The sequence below is a fragment of the Epinephelus moara genome, chromosome 21 (assembly GCF_006386435.1).
Source record: "Epinephelus moara isolate mb chromosome 21, YSFRI_EMoa_1.0, whole genome shotgun sequence".
NCBI lineage: Eukaryota > Metazoa > Chordata > Actinopteri > Perciformes > Serranidae > Epinephelus > Epinephelus moara.
In genome coordinates this window covers 2,352,073-2,370,250 of record NC_065526.1, presented here as the reverse complement: position 1 = coordinate 2,370,250, position 18,178 = coordinate 2,352,073, and the positions used below count along the sequence as shown (strand labels likewise).

Genomic DNA, 18,178 nt, shown 5'->3' with positions numbered 1-18,178 from the left:
ATCTCCAAAACAATGGACTTGGTGATTAAACAGGCCAGGCCACACGCGCAGCACCTGCTAATGCGTGCTCACCTTTTTTATCTGATAACTGAATATGCAGACTTTCAGGAGATTTTTAAGGGGAGCCAAATTATCCACAGAGGTCAGTGACTCTCTAAAACAAACAGACCCTGTGATCTAAACCAGTAAAAACACAGAGTTAAAGGAAATGGCCACTTTAGAATGAAAACACAGACAGTACTTACTCACCCTCATGCCGACAAGAAGTCCAGTGTAGTTTTTTAATCCACAAAACTCGTTCGGGGTATCGGAGGATAACAGCTAGCCGGAATAACAGCTACACTTGAAGTGCATGGAACCCTCATTTTGAAAATGTAATAAAACTCCACTAATGCATTTCAAAAACGTCAGAACAGCTCGAAAAGACTTGACTTGAATTGACTTGAAAAGACATAATTTACTCCACTTTTATAGCATCATTTCTCACTGTGGTCAGTTAGCCTGCCCGAGACTAGCTGATGGCTAGTGGTGGTGCTAGTTATTGAGTCTCGCGCGTGCTATAAAAGTGGAGTAAATTACGTCTTTTCAAGTCAGTTTTGCATGCCGTGGCTTCAGGGCACTTGGATTACAACGGACAAGCCGTTCTGACGTTTTTGATCTGTGCACTTCAAGTGTAGCTGTTATTCCGGCTAGCCGCTATCCTCTGATACCCTGAACAAGTTTTGTGGATTGAAAAACTACACTGGACTTCTTGTCGGCACGAGGGTCAGTAAGTACTGTCTGTATTTTCATCCTAAAGTGGCCATTTCCTGCCGTTTCTTGTTTTAAAAAAATGAGTGTTTTTCCAATGCTGTTGTTGCGTAGGGGCTTCTAAATTTGGTGGTCAATGCGAAAACATGAGTGGCCCTTGTGCCATCATTTAGTGTGTGCATTCTGGGCTACTGTAGAAACACGGCGGTACAGCATGGCGATTTCTGTAGACGAGGGCCCTCTTCCTGTGTAGATATAAAGGGCTCATTTGAAAGAAACAAAAAACAATGATTCATATTTTTAGGAGATTATACACTAAAGAAAACATACTTATTAAATTCCATTTCTGCCTGTGTATCTCCCTAAATCATACTGGACCTGTAAGTATAATTTAGTTGCACATTTTAATTTTCTGCTTTTTAATATTGTAATTCCTCAGTATTCTATGATACTGTATTTTTGTACTCACTACTACACTATTACTACATTGGGTTGGAAGCTATACCTGGTTGTTACTCTGCAGAGAGCAAATTTCTCTTTTATCCTGGAATGTAAAATGGCCCCTAAATGGGCCCTAAATGCTTCTTTCATGAACCCAAGAGACTTAAGTGTGCCTGCTAATAACTGAGTGTGCTGCGGTATATCTTACATATGTATTACGTGCTGGACTAAAGAGGATATGTCATCATTCCTTATTGAAAAATGGCCGTTATCTACATCCTTTTCCTGGGCAGCAAAGCGCCCCACAGGAATATTTAAGACAAAAAAAAAAAGGAATGAGTTGTAGGTGTGTCCTGGTTACAAATTTGATGTGATAAAATGTGCAGTCAAAACAGGTATTTTTATGCATACAACCCTTTTCTTTTTACAACCGTAATGTTGTAATCTCAACTGATGACACAGTACTGAGCTAAATGCCATTAGTCACTGTGGGTTAGGGGCATGTTCCATGGAACTGCGAGATATAACGTAGGCTTAAGCAATAGTGTCACTGTCCCCGTCGCTCTCACCCCTCAAGAATGTGACGAATATGAGCCCACTGAGCTCGTAAGAGTACAAGCTGGCACAGTTAATAATTAAAAGGTCATACAGTTGTTTAAGGACAGAAACCTTCTCTCATCTCCCTTTGATGCTGCTTAGAAAAACAACCTGTCCTGTAATGATAGAATTAGTCACAACTGCATGAATATTAAACAGGTATTGTAAATCCTTCAGGCTACATGATGCTGTAGCTGCATTACATCAGGGGAAATAATGTGTTGTAGTAACACAGTTATTTTTTTCTAACTTGAATCGAATCAGACACTTTATATGGTCAGAAAGTAAAAATAATAGTAATATCTTGTTAAACCAGAGCACACAGAGACTTGCAAACATCCACAGTAGCAGCAAAGTCAATTCCATGACATATTTTGCAGTGGCCTGGCTGCTGTTTGTTGACACACCCCCTCGTGTTGGGGCCCAGGTGCAACAGGCAGCTCATTTTCTCAAAGTTGATGTTTCACCCTGCTCTGACTTTTTTTCCTCTACAAAACACCCAATAATTATTTAGCAAACATGCATTCAGATAATGAGTTATTGTTGCTTCACCTATGAGAAATGTGTATCAAAACTAAATTATCTAAAGAAAATAAACATGTTTTCTGTAATCTAGTGCTACACGTGGTTGCTAAAATCTGTCTCATTTAGTTGTCCTCTTGAATATATTCCAGTTTAAGCTAAAAAACAAAAATGAAGGCTTGTTTTTATTTTTATTTTTTTTCTCTCAACTTTTATATTGATTCTCTCTCTGCCTCAAAACAGTGTATGTTAGAGTTGGTATGTGAGAGTATTTTGGGTGGTCTTGTAAAAGTTTCAAAACCTTGTCTGTGGAGGAGAGGGTGAGACCTGAAATGACTATTTGGGAGTTGTCTGGCTCCCCTCTGGCTCTCCCTTATATGCTGCCAGTAACCCATGATGTGATTCACAATCCACAGAAGCACAAGACACACTTATGCAAACTCTCTACAGCTGAAGCACAAACATAAATGGAGCAAATTAAAATGAAAGTGCTTATAAATTATCTGTATTTAAAGCAAAAATATGTTTTTTCAACCAAAATGCCACAATCAGAGGCTCTGTAGTAAAATATAAATGCATGGACGTGTGGAAACTTTGCCTTTGGATACAGCTATTTGAGGAACCAGTTCAATTACTCACAAAAGTCCAAAGACCAGAAAGTGGTGCACAGGGAGGTACTGGGAGAGGGGCCGGAGGACAGGGAGAGGAGGAGGGACGGTGAGGGAGCAGAGGGAGGGAAGTGAGAGACCAGTCTTTTGGATTTCTCATTAATTCAGTGTGGCCCTCTCTTTCAGTTTTTTTTAAAGCCCGCCCACTGACTATTATCAGCCCAGGCCTTATATATGCAGCCTGCCGCTGTTGTTTGTGAGTACACACACTTTACAGAGCTTGAACCCACAGCCGGACAGCCACACTCCCGCCACCATGAGAGAGTTCAAGAGCAAGGATTTCTGGAGGGCTGTTCTGGCCGAGCTGGTTGGCATGACCCTTTTCATTTTCCTCAGCCTCTCCGCAGCTATTGGGAACACAAACAACACCCATCCAGACCAGGAGGTGAAGGTATCGCTGACCTTTGGACTGGCCATCGCCACACTGGCCCAGAGTTTAGGCCACATCAGTGGAGCCCACCTGAATCCTGCGGTCACCCTTGGGATGCTTGCCAGTTGCCAGATCAGCGTGTTCAAGGCGATCATGTACATTGTGGCACAGATGCTGGGTTCAGCCCTGGCCAGTGGCATTGTGTATGGAACACGTCCAGGTACCACTGTTGCACTGGGCCTCAACTCTGTGAGTACATTTCATATAACTGCTGTTGACAGAACATGTGATAAAAGTGCTTTAAAACTGGGAGCTGTAAAACATCCCAGATTACTAAGAAATGTGCAGCACTGCAACATCATGCTTGCATTTAAAGTGCATTTGTAGTTTAAATCTGAAACTTTGTGAGGATGTGAGCACTTCATTTGGCACTGTTTGTGTTGTTCTTTGGACATCCTGTCATTGCTTATTATTGAAAAGTGATGACACATGATTAAAGCACACCTCTCTGCAACAGCTGACAGAATCTGCAAATGAAAAAATGCAATGTCAACTCTTTGACATTTCTCCTCAGCTGTTTGGATAAAGCTGAAGTTTTGCATATTGAAATGCAAAAAAAACAAAAGCTCCTCTTTAACCTTTAATCTGTAACGTGTGACAGCAGCTGTGTTCTTACCCAAAAGCTTGTGAGTGTCTCGGCATGATATCTGCTCACTGTGGAGAAACCGCACTGCCCCCCATATGAGGTGCACCACAGCTAAATTACTCTAAATAACAACGATCAGGTTTTCCACAGATGAAAAAGGAATAAGCAGTGTGGCACTTTGGAGCCTCTGCCAAATTGCTGTCAGACTTGCAGGGCGATGCCAGCGGCTGCTAAATAGGAAGTGGTCATGACGGGAAACTCTCCATCTAACTGACACACACTGACAAACTGTTGTTTTGGATTCCTCCCTTACTCTCACAGCTCAGCGGTGTCACTCCCAGCCAAGGCGTGGGCATAGAGCTCCTGGCAACCTTCCAGCTGGTGCTGTGTGTCATTGCAGTCACTGATAAAAGGCGGCGTGATGTCACCGGTTCAGCACCCTTGGCCATTGGCCTCTCAGTCTGCCTGGGACACTTGGCAGCCGTAAGTTGCACCTTACAACCATCTCCAAAACTGTATAAATGTGTATATTAGGATTAGGCACAGTGCATGTGAGCAATGTAAACAAGCAATAGATATGACAGAGCTTTTGGAGTGAAGGAATTTCATGCATTTTTATTGCTAATCCCCCCTCACCCCTGATTATACCACCAGGCCATGTAGCTGAAGATATCCTCTTATGCTGTCTCTATGCTGTTGATTACAGATCAGCTACACAGGCTGCGGCATCAACCCCGCTCGCTCCTTTGGTCCAGCTTTGATCCTGAACGACTTCACGAACCACTGGGTAAGTCAGACACAGAAGCGCACAAGCTCTTCACGCATGCTTCACATTTTTCTGCATGCATATTACATGTCAAGCTTAAATAATCCAATAACTCCACAACAGACGGATGACTCCATTACCCGAGAATCCTCCTTCACAAGTTAATCAGTGATAGCTATTGTTTTACAATTAGCACGGCTGTGATATCGACACAAGTAAACCTTTTGAACTTGGATCACTGTGTTGTATCTTGCTGTGATAACAATGACAGGTGTTGACCAGTGCAGATCCAGAGACTGATCAGAGTTATTCATTGCAGGTGTACTGGGTGGGGCCGATGTGCGGTGGTGTAGCAGCAGCCCTCATATACGATTTCCTGCTGTCTCCCAAATTTGATGACTTCCCCGAGCGCATGAAGGTCCTGGTCAGCGGCCCAGTGGGTGACTACGAAGTTAACGGAGGCAACGACACTACGACTGTGGAGATGACGTCAAAATAGTCCCACACAGCCCCGACCACTTAGTTTCATTGTATATGCTCCTGTAAAAAAAAAAATCTTTTGAATTTAGTGTAGGATGTCAGAGTTTGTGTGCTATTTTTTTTAAAATGCCAATGAGGATTGTGGTAACGGGTCACTTAGTGTCTCTCTCTAATTCACTCCTTTGTTCGACCCCCACACACAAGCCGCTCAAGCATACAAGTCAGTGTGTGAGTTGAATCTTGACAGAGCAGTGTGCTGAGATGTTTTCCCATATCAGTATTCTATGATGAGCCATGTTTTTGTATACTCTATGTGCCTGTATCACTTTTTATTTCATATGGATAATGTATTTTGTGTACCCTCTTGAAATGTCTCTCACTTTTTTAAGTAAATAAAACACTTGTTGTTAACAGCTGCTAAATCATGGGCTTCCTTATTGAATAAATGTTCATAACCTCATGCTGTAGATTACACTGGTCAGCATTAACCAATCAGGCATACAACCCCTTATGACTGAACACAGGAAAACAAGCATACTTCAAAAAAAGAATGGCAAGGGAAAAGCACTAAATCTCATGCATGGAAAGACTTTTGCTGGAAAAATGTAGTTTGATTTTTCACTCCTCTCATGACAGCACACTGTGACAATGGAAGTGCTCAGTGCTGGAGGATCTGTCAAACTGCAAACCACTATCATGTGTTTTAGGAATGCCAAAAAATAATATTGGAAAGAAATACACAGGGCAATACAATCCATCTTCACTATGCATATACCATTGGATTTCAAAGCTATTTTCTCTACTGTGTTCTCTTAGATGTTGCACTGAAACATGCAATTTGTGGAGCCAAACTGCTGCAAGCATTTTATTTACTTAGTTAGTAGTTGTTAGTTGTTATATCCCTGTTTCCATAGCCATCCTTTGGAACTGGACAGAAATAGAATATGAGTCAATAGAAATGAATAAAAAAACTTTAAATATAGAAAATAACCCATTACATTGTAAAATCTGTTTTATCAAATCAAATTAGATTCATCAGATTCATCCATGGCCAGATTAACCTTTATGGGGGCCCCAGAGACAAACTTAGCCGTTGGGCCTCTTCCTCTGGAGCAGTGATCACAAACTGGTGGCCTGCGGGTCACATACACCCCGACAAACCTTCCCATCCGGTCAACAGTATATCAGTGAATTAAAAAAAATGTATATATAAGGAGGAATCTGGTATCTGGTTTTTAGGATATGTAGCTTTTTTCTGTCCCATCTTGAAACAACCCCAAAAACAAATCAGCCCCATTTATGTGCGCCCCACCCGCAAGTATTAAAGATGTTATAAATCCATCTGTCAGCGTATTATGGAAGCCTAATAGTGATGAAACATAATGTGACAAATCAGCGCTCTGAGTGAGTTATTAATTGCCTAACTCACTCAGACGCTATGTGCAATAATGCACCTTCAGCTTTCTCTAACCCCCTCTCTGTCATTCCTCGTTTAACTCAGTGGAGTGGAGTATTTTTTTTTTTTTTTGCTTTGTCTTATTCAATTTAATTCAATGTATTTTATTTTATTTTATTGTATTGAATGACAGTGTCTGCTTAAAAAAAACTCTGTCAATAGAAATTAATTTAAAAAAAAACTTCAACTATAGAGAATATCCCATTACACTGTAAAATCTGTTTTATCAAATCAAATTAGATTCATCAGATTCATCCATGGCATTAACATTTTTGGGGGCCCCAGAGCCAAAATTAGCCGTTGGGCCTTTTCCTATGGCGTTTTTGAAGCCTCCGGAGCAGTGATCACAAACTGGTACCCTGTGGGTCACATACAGCCTGACAAACCTTCCTATCTGGCCAGCAGTATATCAATGAATTAAAAATATATATATAAGGAGGAATCTGGTATCTGGTTTTTAGGGTATCAAGTATTTTTATCCCATATTGAAGCAACCCCAAAACAAATCAGATGGAAATAATTATCTCAGGAATTATTTACCAGTCTCATTTATGTGCGCCCCACCCAAAAGTTTTAAAGATGTTATAAATCCATCTGTCAGCGTATTATGGAAGCCTAATAGTGATGAAAGATAATTTGACAAATCAGCGCTCTGAGTGAGTTATTAATTGCCTAACTCACTCAAACGCTATGTGCAATAATGCACCTTCAACTTTCTCTAACCCCCTCTCTGTCATTCCTCGTTTAACTCAGTGGAGTGGATGGATTCAAAGGTCTTTTCATATTTTAATTCAATTTAATTTAATTTGAATTTATCTTATTTTATTTTATTTTGTCTTATTTTATTTTATTTTGTCTTATTTTATTTTATTTTTTTTATTTTTTTTATTTTATTGACAGTGGTCGTTAAAAAACTTCTGCCCTTGGACTAATGTAGTTGCTGACCCCTTCCCTAGAGGTCTGAGGCCCCTGAGGTTCGCCCAGCTGATAATCCAGATAAGAAAAGAGTGTACAGAGGTCTGCATTCCTGAAGAACTTGAGCCAGTCATCTAATTTCTTATTCATTCACCAACATGTTTAAGCTTTTCTATTTCTCAATACAATTCAACAGAATAAGAAGCTGAGTTATGATCAGAAAAGTGTCATGTGTGGTGGATGCTTCGCTGATCAAATGATGCATGAACAAAGAAGAAAACTAAACCAAAGAAAACTGGACAGGTGACCTGAGGCCGTGCAGGAGAGAACAACGTGAGAGGGCAGATTTCCTCACTGACAAATGTTAAGTGTGTAAATCTGAAGAAATCACAAAACACACAAAAGGTCAACCCACTAAAAAATGACTACACAGGATGGGAACCTGCTATCACACCCAGACTGATTGACACGTCTTTAATTACACATGCAAAGATTAGACAAGAGCTTAATCTGAGTAATTAACATTAACTGGTGTTAAAGGTTGATTTACTCAAACAAGTCTCTAAAGCTCCTCCAGCTGTATTTGAGTACACCCTAATTTATATGGCCAGATAACTAATCTGGGCCTAATCCTCATAAACTGTAAATGAGAATTCTCCTCAATTTGAATTGAGAGGAGGCAGAAAACACGGTCCACCCTATGACACCATCACAGTATGAAGATTCGTTAGCGAGGAATAATAGCCTACATTTTGGCCGTGGATAATCAGCCACCCTTCCAATTTCATTGTGTTTTCTTTGTACCGCCCAGCTGTTGTTGCTGATTGATAGATAGCTTCTCTCACTCGTGTTTTCAACAGATCCGATGGCAGGTTGCCAGGTTGGTGAGAGCTTCTGCCAAGAAATAGCACATACAGGAGGTTTCTGAGTCACTCTTTCTCTTAAAAAAAGTTGGACCTGGCTCAGTTTTGGACTGAAGGCGTTGAGGTGACCAGTCAATTATATGTGAGCACATAGATTCATTTGTATTTCTACTGTTTACCTTACGATCACCAGGGCAAAGATAGAAGTGTTGCTGTCTTTGTGTCAAGAATAAAGCTGAAGCGACTGTCAGTCATTCTGTTTGCTCCCACATTCAAAAGGCCACCTTGGGATGTAAAATAAATCAAATGACATTACTATGAGTGGCAGGGTAATAAGATGTGACTAAAATCCTTATTTAAGGAAAACCTACAAGGCTCCGGAGTCCTTTTTCCCGACAGACTGGATGAACAACTGCATCTGGGACTGGGATCTTAACTCAAGCTTAAACTACTAGAGATAAACAGACTGAACTCTCTTTACACTAGAAACAAATTTACCATCATTTCTTAAAGTCATTTTTGGATGCTTTTTCTTGGTCATACTTGCTGTTTAATCACCATGATTTTAATTCTATGTTTTCACTTATGTCAAGCAGCTGGGAGGGGAAAACCTTTGAAGCCGTAAGCACCGTTTTACTCTGCTTAACAGACCAGCATACATATTGATTATATACTTGACTTGCTTCCATGTCTGCATGATTAAATTCTCTGTGTTCATCCTATAATCTCTGAGTTAGGTTGAGGTCCAACTCTCCAGACAGACAACAATGAAATCCTCTCCTCTGGGGCGGGCGGGGGGGTTCTTCAGAGTACCTGCATCTTGATGATATTTGTGCCTCTGGAAGACTGGATTCAGGGGGATGGGTTCATATTTGTGTCTTATTTACATGTGAAAGCCAGGGGTGTGAACATCATGGCTGAGTAGAGGGCACACGTGATGAGGTGTTCCCACTGGCACAGGATCAAAACAGGTCTGCGTGGGCTCTCAAACCGTCTTTGACTAGATAAAACAGTCAGTTGAAAGCCATCCTTCTCTCTGGTGAGAAATAAATCGTATCTACTTGATATATTAAGGAATAGTGATGATAGTTCTGCAGCTTTATTTTAAGCACTTTTCCAAATATCTTTGAGTGCAATCAGGACTATTGAAAAACTGGTCAGAAGCATGTATTATTCCCTGTTGCATAACAAAATTAATGGGTTCTGCAGCCTGCTGTCATCACTGCTGTGAGATGAGCAAATCCTGCTGTGTATTGATTTGGTGGCTGATGTGATAATTATAGTTTAAAGCTCAGGTTCAATCAGACAACTCACATAGAATAGATTATCATGCGCATGTACTGTAGAACATGTACAGAGTTAATGTGTGGAATTTGAACCTCAAACCTGGCACAGCAGGGAGTGGGATGAGACAATGACAACTTCCTCCCTGCAGACTCTGAGCCTACAGGTGGATCCAGGGCTGGAAGTGTGGTTTATAAAATGCTCAGTGGCACAGTAGCAGATACGCATGCTGAACCAAAAGGAAATAAAAAAAATGATTTCAGCACATTAAATGGGCGGCAGGAGGGTTGGCAGGCCAACAGGGTTAGGAAGCATAACCTCCGTCCTTCCCGTCAGTTTTCCATGATTATCTCTCCACTGTCCTGTCACATTTACTTTATTATGTGCAGTTCATAATGATACACCTCTTCTATCATGCTCCTCTGAAGCAATAAATCCGTCATCCTCCCAATTATGTTATTATCTCTCATCTTAGATATCTTGGCTGCAAATGCTATAAAAGTATCTGCAACAGGCATCTATGGGCTGGTTTTAAATGTTAAAAAGTAGAGCTTTTATGGAGGAAAAATGGGGATGTGCTCTTCTTTTAGGGTGGAGCATTGTTGCCCAAGTCAAAGGTGTCGCTTTGACAGGTTTCTCTTTCTTTTTTTACTGACAAAAAGACAAGAAGCAGCGTGACCCCGTGACCTGTCACTCCGTTCACACAGAAAGGCAGAGTGGGAGGCTGGTTTCCTTGTTGTGAATTCAAAAGGTCCCATTTCCTTCACAGCGGCACATGACTGAAGTTAACTTCAATGCAGGCGGCCCTGCATGACACATGCTCAGAATAGAATAAGTAGATAGAAAGATAGGGAAACCATTGACAAAGACAAGAAGTTACGGGCAGTGAGTGTCCTTCATGCTGATAAACGTCCCTCACACATACAATATCTCATGTGTCTGTGTTCCATAACATTAAGATACCTGGATCATGTGTAAGGATAGCCTGTTTAACATTTTATGTTACAGCAATAATAATATAAATGCAAATTTACAATTGGCTGAAGCATGGATTGAATTATTCATGCAAGCCATTCATTGCTGCATGTGTTATTTTGTACTATAATGCACAAAAACCTTCACATCATACAGTTAACACTTCTCCTCACACAAAGTATTGGTCTGGCGCTGTCTTTAATGAGCTGTGAATAACAGAAAAAGCAGCACCGCTTTCTGTTAAACTGGAAAAGTACTGAACAGTACAGGAGACGTTGGAGGTCATTCTCACTGGTTGAAACGCACATCTCTCAGCTGCTCCTAATCAGGCCTGATTTTTTAAAGCCACACACTTGATGAATGCTGGTTACCTCACTCATGATGTTGCTGGTGGAACCAAATCTCTGCCTGTGCCACAGTCCACTGAAACACTGGCCAAAATGTGTTTGTTAGCATGAAGTGGACGTTATCTGAGCAGCCATGTCAGAAATTAAAAAGTGGGCGTTCTGGATGGCAGTTCTGGCTGAGTTACTGGGAATGATCATCCTAATCTTCATCGGCCTCTCGGCTGCAATAGGGGACCGAAATAATTCCTACCCTGACCAGGAGATAAAAGTGGCATTTGCCTTTGGCCTGGCCGTTGCCACATTAGCCCAGTGCATAGGTCACATTAGCGGTGCCCACCTGAATCCGGCCATCACCCTCGGCCTCCTGGTCAGCTGCAAGATGAGTTTGCTCAGAGCCCTTTTCTACATGATGGCTCAGATTGTGGGAGCAGTGGCTGGCAGTGCTATTGTGTATGGTATCAGGCCAGAAACCACAGACTCACTCGGTGTTAACAAGGTAAGGCGGAATCCATGTGTTTGCAATTTTCCTGAGTAATGCTCCCCTTGATGAATGACATGTACTGCTCAGCTTGAGTGGCATTCTGGGAATTGCCTCCAGCCTGATGTAGTTTTCTTGTAAAAGCCAGACACTCGTTGTCTAAAGTTTTTATGCTCTAATCTCTAAGACTTCCACATTTGCTAACTGCTGGTGATAAGTTGTTTAATTTAAATGTCAAATTTTGAATCATCACTCCTGGTTTGTGCCTGTCATGCAACAAAGACAAGCCTTCTCTCACAGGGAGTGTTTACAGGATGAAAGCTTGTCGTCCTCTGCAGCAATTTATGGACTGAATCAGTTGCACAACTGAAGCATGGTCCATCTGCTTTTTTTTAGCAGCGTGCTTAGTTCCATTTTAAGTTTCTAATGGCTTTTTAATGATGCTACAGATGCAGAAGTGGAGGCAAAAGAACCCCCTAATCATAATCAACAAAAGAGGAAGAGTGCAAACTGAAGTGTTTCTCCTCTAATGCAGCTGAATGAAATCAGCCCTGGTCAAGGTTTTGGTGTAGAATTCCTGCTCACCCTCCAGTTGGTCCTGTGTGTGCTTGCAGTCACTGACAAAAGACGGGATGTCAGTGGATCTGCACCTCTGGCGATCGGACTGTCTGTAGCGCTGGGACACCTCGCGGGGGTGAGTGTATCAAAACATTTCCACGCTCATTAATTTGGTAGATGGTTTCTCCATCCTCGCTGTGGCCTGATACAATGGATTGGCATAGGATGAACTGGCTGTAAATCAAGCTTGTGTGTAATCTGCTGATGTACAGCCAGGGAGGCAAGTGTTGTTTTCCTCTGATATGGTTTACAGATCAGCTTCACAGGATGCGGTATTAACCCAGCTCGATCCTTTGGGCCTGCAATTATACAAGAGTCTTTTGATGACCATTGGGTATGTACTGGGGAGCTGTAAATCAGATATTTTGCAATTGTCTGACTCATGAGTCATTCCCATTGAAATCAGGATGTGACCGTGTTGCTATTTTGTTTTTCAGGTATACTGGGCAGGACCACTGAGTGCTGGTGTGGCGGCAGCTCTTCTGTATAATTATCTGCTGGCACCCACAGATGAGCCCCTGAGTGAAAAAACAAAAGTCCTGTTCTGCTGTGGCTCAGCACAGGAAAATCAAATTCATGAGCCTCTTCTGGAGGATGTTTAAGAATGGGAGCAGGTCTTGAGAAGAAATTGCTGCTATATGCTATCCTGCTTGTTTGTAACAAATAAAATGCTGTTTCAGAATGAGGAGTTTCAGCTACTCTCCAGGACTCAAATGTATGACCTGAAATCTTGTGTTCCTCCTTCATCTGTTTTTTCCTCCTCTCTGCACACAAGCCTCTTCACTATAAATACTGAGGCACTACATGTTGGTTTAAAGGGACCGTTCAACCAAAATCCAAATTATTCTTCCTCATATCTGTAGTGCCATATATCAATCTATATTGTTTTAGTGTTGGAGATATCGACCGTAGAGATGTCTGCCTTCTCTCCAATATCATGGAACTAGATGGCACTCTGCCTGTGGTGCTCAAAGCGCCAAAAAAATACATTTTAAAAAGTCAACAGCAATGTCTCTTTCCAGATATCATGACCCATGGTACTCAAGATAACCCACAGACCTTGTTTTGAGCAATTTCATGTAGGAACTATTTTCTTTCTACCAAACTATAACCATCTACTGTATCACTGTGCAGAAGGAAACGTGCATCTACTCCCTGATAAGACGCTTGTGCTCGTGACAACATTAATGGCATTTTGGCTAAGCTGAAGCATTAGCTAGCTCAGTGACGCTAGAGCTGTCTCAAATCGCGTACTTCCGTTCGTACGCTTCCATACTTAGCCTATGTGCACTATACTTACTGGCGTAGTGTGTGAATTGTGACAGGGTAGTGTTCTCTCAAACCAAACACGGCCGTTGGGCACTTACCGGAAATGAGGACCGCAGCTGTTAGCTAGTTAGCAAACTAGCATTAGCATTCGTCTTATCGTTCGCGGTACCAAATCTAGGGTGACCATATTTTGATTTCCAAAAAGAGGACACTCAGCCAGCCGCGACATAGCCTACTTAAATGATACTCGCAGTTTACTCAAAGATGCCTTATCATTTTAATATATTTAAAATTTATATGTATGGATAGAAAATTCAGTTATATTACAAAATAATATCTCTCAAAGACAGAAATTCAGATAGGCCCCTATAGGGACACACACACACACTAGAGTGTGGCGATCCGAGCCCGATGGGTCCCGACGGGTCGGCCGGGTTTGGTCAAAATGTAGCTATAAATTGTATTCCGGCTCGGGTCGGATTTGGTCAGCTTTCAGTGAAAATATAGTGTAAAAATAAATAAAATCCTATTGTCTGTCCTGTTTATATCTTGGGCGCTGTTATTTACGTGACAACACCTGAACATAACACACATACACACACACATTGGCTGTTTGTTTCTACCTCTCTCCTCACTGGAAGTCTCGGACCTCCAGCCGCCCGCCTCCGCCTTGATTAAACGCTGAAAATAAAATAAAAGAGGTTTTTCCTATTTTATCTTATTTTGTTATATTTCTCCCTCTCCTCTCGCTGGAAGCGTCGGATCTCCCGCCTTCCACTCCCGTCTCAAATACGGAGGTCTCCCTCTCCGCTGAGCACGCCCGGCCTGTAACTGTAACAACTGTGTGACACAAACTCAGTGCTTTGGTCATTAAATAATGTCGGGCTCGGTTCGGGTTCGGACAGAAATATGCGGCCCGTGCCGCACTCTAACGCACACACACAAACACACGGAAAACCGGACATTATCATCAGTTTATAAAAGCCCCCCGGACACCTCGGACGGGACGTGAAAAGTGGACATGTCCGGGCAAAAGAGGACGTTTGGTCAGCCTACCAAATCGTTACAGACTGCTAAATGAATCCAATAAATATGCTGCTGGCTTATACCCGACAACAGTATAGTGGTGCTTGGTGCAAAAAACACGTATATTTGTAAAATGCAGCGACTTTCAGGGTCGCACAGTCCTCGGCCGCTATTTCCAGTTTGAAAAGTGAACTGTCCCCTTCCGCTACGTAGCCAATATGCAGCTATTGAGGGTGAGGAGTGTCCATTCCACACTCAACTTCTTGACTGTTTTGAGTGCACCATCCAGGTACTCATAGTGCACTGCTTTTTTCCATACTGCTCAGTGTGAACGCACTTATGCACTCAAAATATTAAGTGTAAGTACAGAAGTATGCGATTTGAGACACAGCATGGGTGAGCAAGCAGCAGATGCACACTTCCTTCTGTGCAGTGATACAGTTTGCAGGTGTAGTTCGGTAGAAAATAGTTCCTACATGAAACTGCTTACAACAAGGACTGTGGATTATCTTGAGTAACTGGGTCATGATTTCTAGAAAGAGACACTGCTGTTGACTATCTAAAATGCATTTTATTTTATTTATTTATTTTTGCACTTTGAGCACCACAAGCTGAGTGCCATCTAGTTCCATTATATTCAAGAGAAGGCAGACATCTCTATGAGCGATATCTCCAACACTCCGCACTCACACCAAAACAATCTAGATTGATAAATAGCGCTACATGCAAGAGGAAAAATATTTTGATTTTAGGGTGGACTGTCCCTCAACACCCCAGACAAACTTAAAGCAGACATGCCAGGAATAAAAAAAACTGTGTGTTTTTATAGGGCTGTTCCTGTCATATTCTTTGGTATATCTGCTATCTGCTCAGAAGCTGAAGGTGTCGCTGACCTTTGCACTGGCCATTGTCACACTGGCTCTGAGCTTGTGTCACATCACTGGATTGCACTTGAACCCTGCATTCATTTTAGTCTTCCTGCTCAGCTGCCAGATCAGTGCCCTCAGATTCTGGGGCAGTTGTAGCTAGAGCTATTGTGAATGAATGGGCACAATGGATCCCTTGGTATTAACAAAGTAAGGGGGCATCCTTCCTTTATTCTACAGGACGATTATTAAAAAAAAAAAAAGCTTTTGTGTAATTTAAACCACTGCTTTCGTTCTAATTATAAAGTCATTGTCCTTTGCAGTTAGATAAAGGAAGTGTAGGACAATTCGTCATGCAGCTCCTTGCCACCCTTCAGCTGGCTCTCTGAGTGATAGCACAGTGACTGATAAGCGACAGAGTGATGTTAAAGGCTCTGCTCCGCTGGCGATTAGGCTGTCAGTGTCAGTGGGGCTTAGACACTTTGAAGCATATAATTCTGCCGAATCTGTGGTCGAATTTTACAGCAATTTCACCAACAGGAGACAAATGTGTGTGGTAGAGGAGACTCTTAATGGAGAAGGTTAATACTTCAGCTGAAATGAGTATCCTAGTGATAGACAGGGTTTCATTTGAATAGTAGAGGCTGGATGAAATAGAGGCCGAATCTTTTTTATTGAATTGATTTTCACTGAAGACTGTCAGAGGCGTTGATGCTTGATACTTTTAGAGGTCATTTGAAGTGAATATCCTGTTCAGTCAGTGTTGGTGAGGGTCCACTCGAGAGTCCTGGTCCTGTGCCAATACAGTTTTCAATACCGTGTTTGACAGGAGTCGTCATGAGTCCAGACTTGTCCTTCCACGCCGCGTTACATAATTCAGCAGTGTGTGTGTGCCAGCAGATCAGGAAGCATGTGCAGTAAATCACAATTGCAACGACCACTACGCAAGTGTCATGTTAAGGTGAGTAAATACATTCATGTAAGTGTATTTTCCTGGCAGTATAAGGCCTGCCTACGTCGCTGGTGCCAAAACTAACATATATAATGTGGCTATGAAAAGACTTGTGTTACTTGGCACAGGAAAACAGCATTAGAAAGAGGAGCAGTGGTCACAATAAAGATGTAACGATGACCAGCTTTAGAAGAGCTTTAGTCAGGAAGAAAACGTTTGCTTTGATCAATCAACACATTTGAAAATCGCAAATTCTGCATGTCGACAGATTTCACCTTGGGAGGTCAATGCCCCACACAGTTAGCTTGTACATGCATAAGCTGCTTACATATTTCCAAACTCCTGACATGAATTATTTCATTCCATGAATACAATTTGGTGAATTATTTACAGATCAGTTTTCCTGGATGTGGTTATCAGTCCTGCTCACTCCTTTGGACCAGCTTTGATAAAAGGCAAAATGGAGAACCACTGGGTAATATCATGAAACGCTCTGGAGCTTTTCCTTTAGAATCCCATTTTCTCTATTTTATTTTGTCAGAGACAAATGTAGCTGATCTCTGCTTTCATTCCAGGTGTACTGGCTGCAGCAAAGTGGGGCAGCGTAGCAGCAGCTCTTATCTATGATTTCCTTCTCTATCCATGAGCACAAAACTTTAGTATGTGCAGGAACCTCTTGTGTCATGGTCCAAAAGATGAAAGCAATGCAGTTGGACTAACTGGAGAAGGCAACAGCAGCCCAGGGACAAGTCAGAGGCAAAACATATGCAACATTTAAGCTTTTCTCAGTCAACACACCTGTAAACATCTGATTCACAGATTTGCTTTAAAGGAGCTGTATGTGAAATTCAGAGTGTATAGCATAGCAGCTAACGATGCTCACAACAGCAACAGTGCTGACAAAGCTAACAATGTTAACATGAGCAGCAGGGGACAAGAGGATGGGTGTTATACTCTCGTGACAACACCCTTCCGCCATCAGGGTCAGTACAGCTTTATCACCAGTAGGTCCAACTGCTGTATGAGCGCATTGAAGAGCAGCGTTGATTACCCAGCCTGTGGGACACACAAACAGGGACTAACATGCATGGGGGATCAAACCAACCCAGTCTCACTCCGAAGTCGTCGAAATCCGGCACTTGTGCAGTGACTTGCGGCATCAGACACTAAGGAAAAAGCTGTCCTTTAACGTCGCCATGATCCGCGGCCAGTTGCTGTTATAGTTTAACGGTGCTTGGTGGTGTCAGAGGGAGAAGCGGCAGGACAAAGATTAAAGTTAAGGCGGCAAAGAACTGAGTAGGGTGGACGGGTCCAACAAACACTGGCTTTCACCTTTCCTAACACCTACCTTTCACGTCGTATCTGGACGTGGACCGTCCATGACCAAACGTCGATATGTGACGAGGTCGGAGTGACAATGTGTTGACCAGACCGTCTACCACAAGAAATAACAGGAAGCTCGGTTAGAGCACACTGAGAGGGAGTGTGACTGCATTCTCTGCTCAGGACACCATTACTCCACTAGACCTTTACAAAGCAAATAGTTGTTTGCTGCTAAATTAATCTTCTGAATGTCATATACAGGACCTTTAAATATGGCTATTGATTTTTTTGTGTATGTTTTTGTGGCTGTTTTTATGAATGCATTACAATAAAGATTCTTTTTTTTATCCAGTTTCAGTGTTTTCATCTCAAATTATTTTCTAACCTGCAAAGTTCAAAGCAAGGTCAGCATATCCTTATTTACATTACCACAATAACGCAATGTATATTTAGATTTGCTCGACCTTGACATCAGTTTCTTTATAATGTATCACATACTGTATTATTCCATTCAAGGTGTTTGGCGACAGTCCTAAGAATCGGAATGGTGAAACAACACGAGGATG

At 41.9% G+C, this 18,178-nt stretch overlaps 2 protein-coding genes and 1 pseudogene across 2 annotated transcripts; all 3 read left to right on the top strand.

Annotated features, from left to right (window-relative positions):
• Nucleotides 1-3,154: 3,154 nt before the first annotated feature.
• LOC126382941 (aquaporin FA-CHIP-like) lies at nucleotides 3,155-5,662 on the top strand. The gene is made up of 4 exons (XM_050033231.1): nucleotides 3,155-3,597; nucleotides 4,316-4,477; nucleotides 4,701-4,781; nucleotides 5,080-5,662. Exons 1-4 carry the CDS (start codon nucleotides 3,235-3,237, stop codon nucleotides 5,257-5,259), a joined length of 786 nt encoding a protein of 261 aa, XP_049889188.1. The 5' UTR covers nucleotides 3,155-3,234; the 3' UTR covers nucleotides 5,260-5,662.
• Nucleotides 5,663-11,136: 5,474 nt separating this feature from the next.
• On the top strand, nucleotides 11,137-12,778 carry LOC126382644 (aquaporin-1-like). The gene is made up of 4 exons (XM_050032636.1): nucleotides 11,137-11,576; nucleotides 12,094-12,252; nucleotides 12,430-12,510; nucleotides 12,614-12,778. The coding sequence occupies exons 1-4, from the start codon at nucleotides 11,214-11,216 to the stop codon at nucleotides 12,776-12,778; spliced, it is 768 nt and encodes a 255-aa protein (XP_049888593.1). The 5' UTR covers nucleotides 11,137-11,213.
• A 1,911-nt stretch (nucleotides 12,779-14,689) lies between these two features.
• On the top strand, nucleotides 14,690-17,297 carry LOC126409152 (aquaporin FA-CHIP-like; annotated as a pseudogene).
• Nucleotides 17,298-18,178: the final 881 nt, after the last annotated feature.

Excerpts from the sequence above, each read along its gene's own strand:
- LOC126382941 (XM_050033231.1), top strand. The coding sequence starts at position 3,235 with ATGAGAGAGTTCAAGAGCAAGGATTTCTGGAGGGCTGTTCTGGCCGAG. Across the intron at positions 3,598-4,315 it reads TTGCACTGGGCCTCAACTCT|CTCAGCGGTGTCACTCCCAG; the intron begins GTGAGTACATTT and ends TTACTCTCACAG. Across the intron at positions 4,782-5,079 it reads ACGACTTCACGAACCACTGG|GTGTACTGGGTGGGGCCGAT; the intron begins GTAAGTCAGACA and ends TATTCATTGCAG.
- LOC126382644 (XM_050032636.1), top strand. The coding sequence starts at position 11,214 with ATGTCAGAAATTAAAAAGTGGGCGTTCTGGATGGCAGTTCTGGCTGAG. Across the intron at positions 11,577-12,093 it reads ACTCACTCGGTGTTAACAAG|CTGAATGAAATCAGCCCTGG; the intron begins GTAAGGCGGAAT and ends CCTCTAATGCAG. Across the intron at positions 12,253-12,429 it reads CGCTGGGACACCTCGCGGGG|ATCAGCTTCACAGGATGCGG; the intron begins GTGAGTGTATCA and ends TATGGTTTACAG.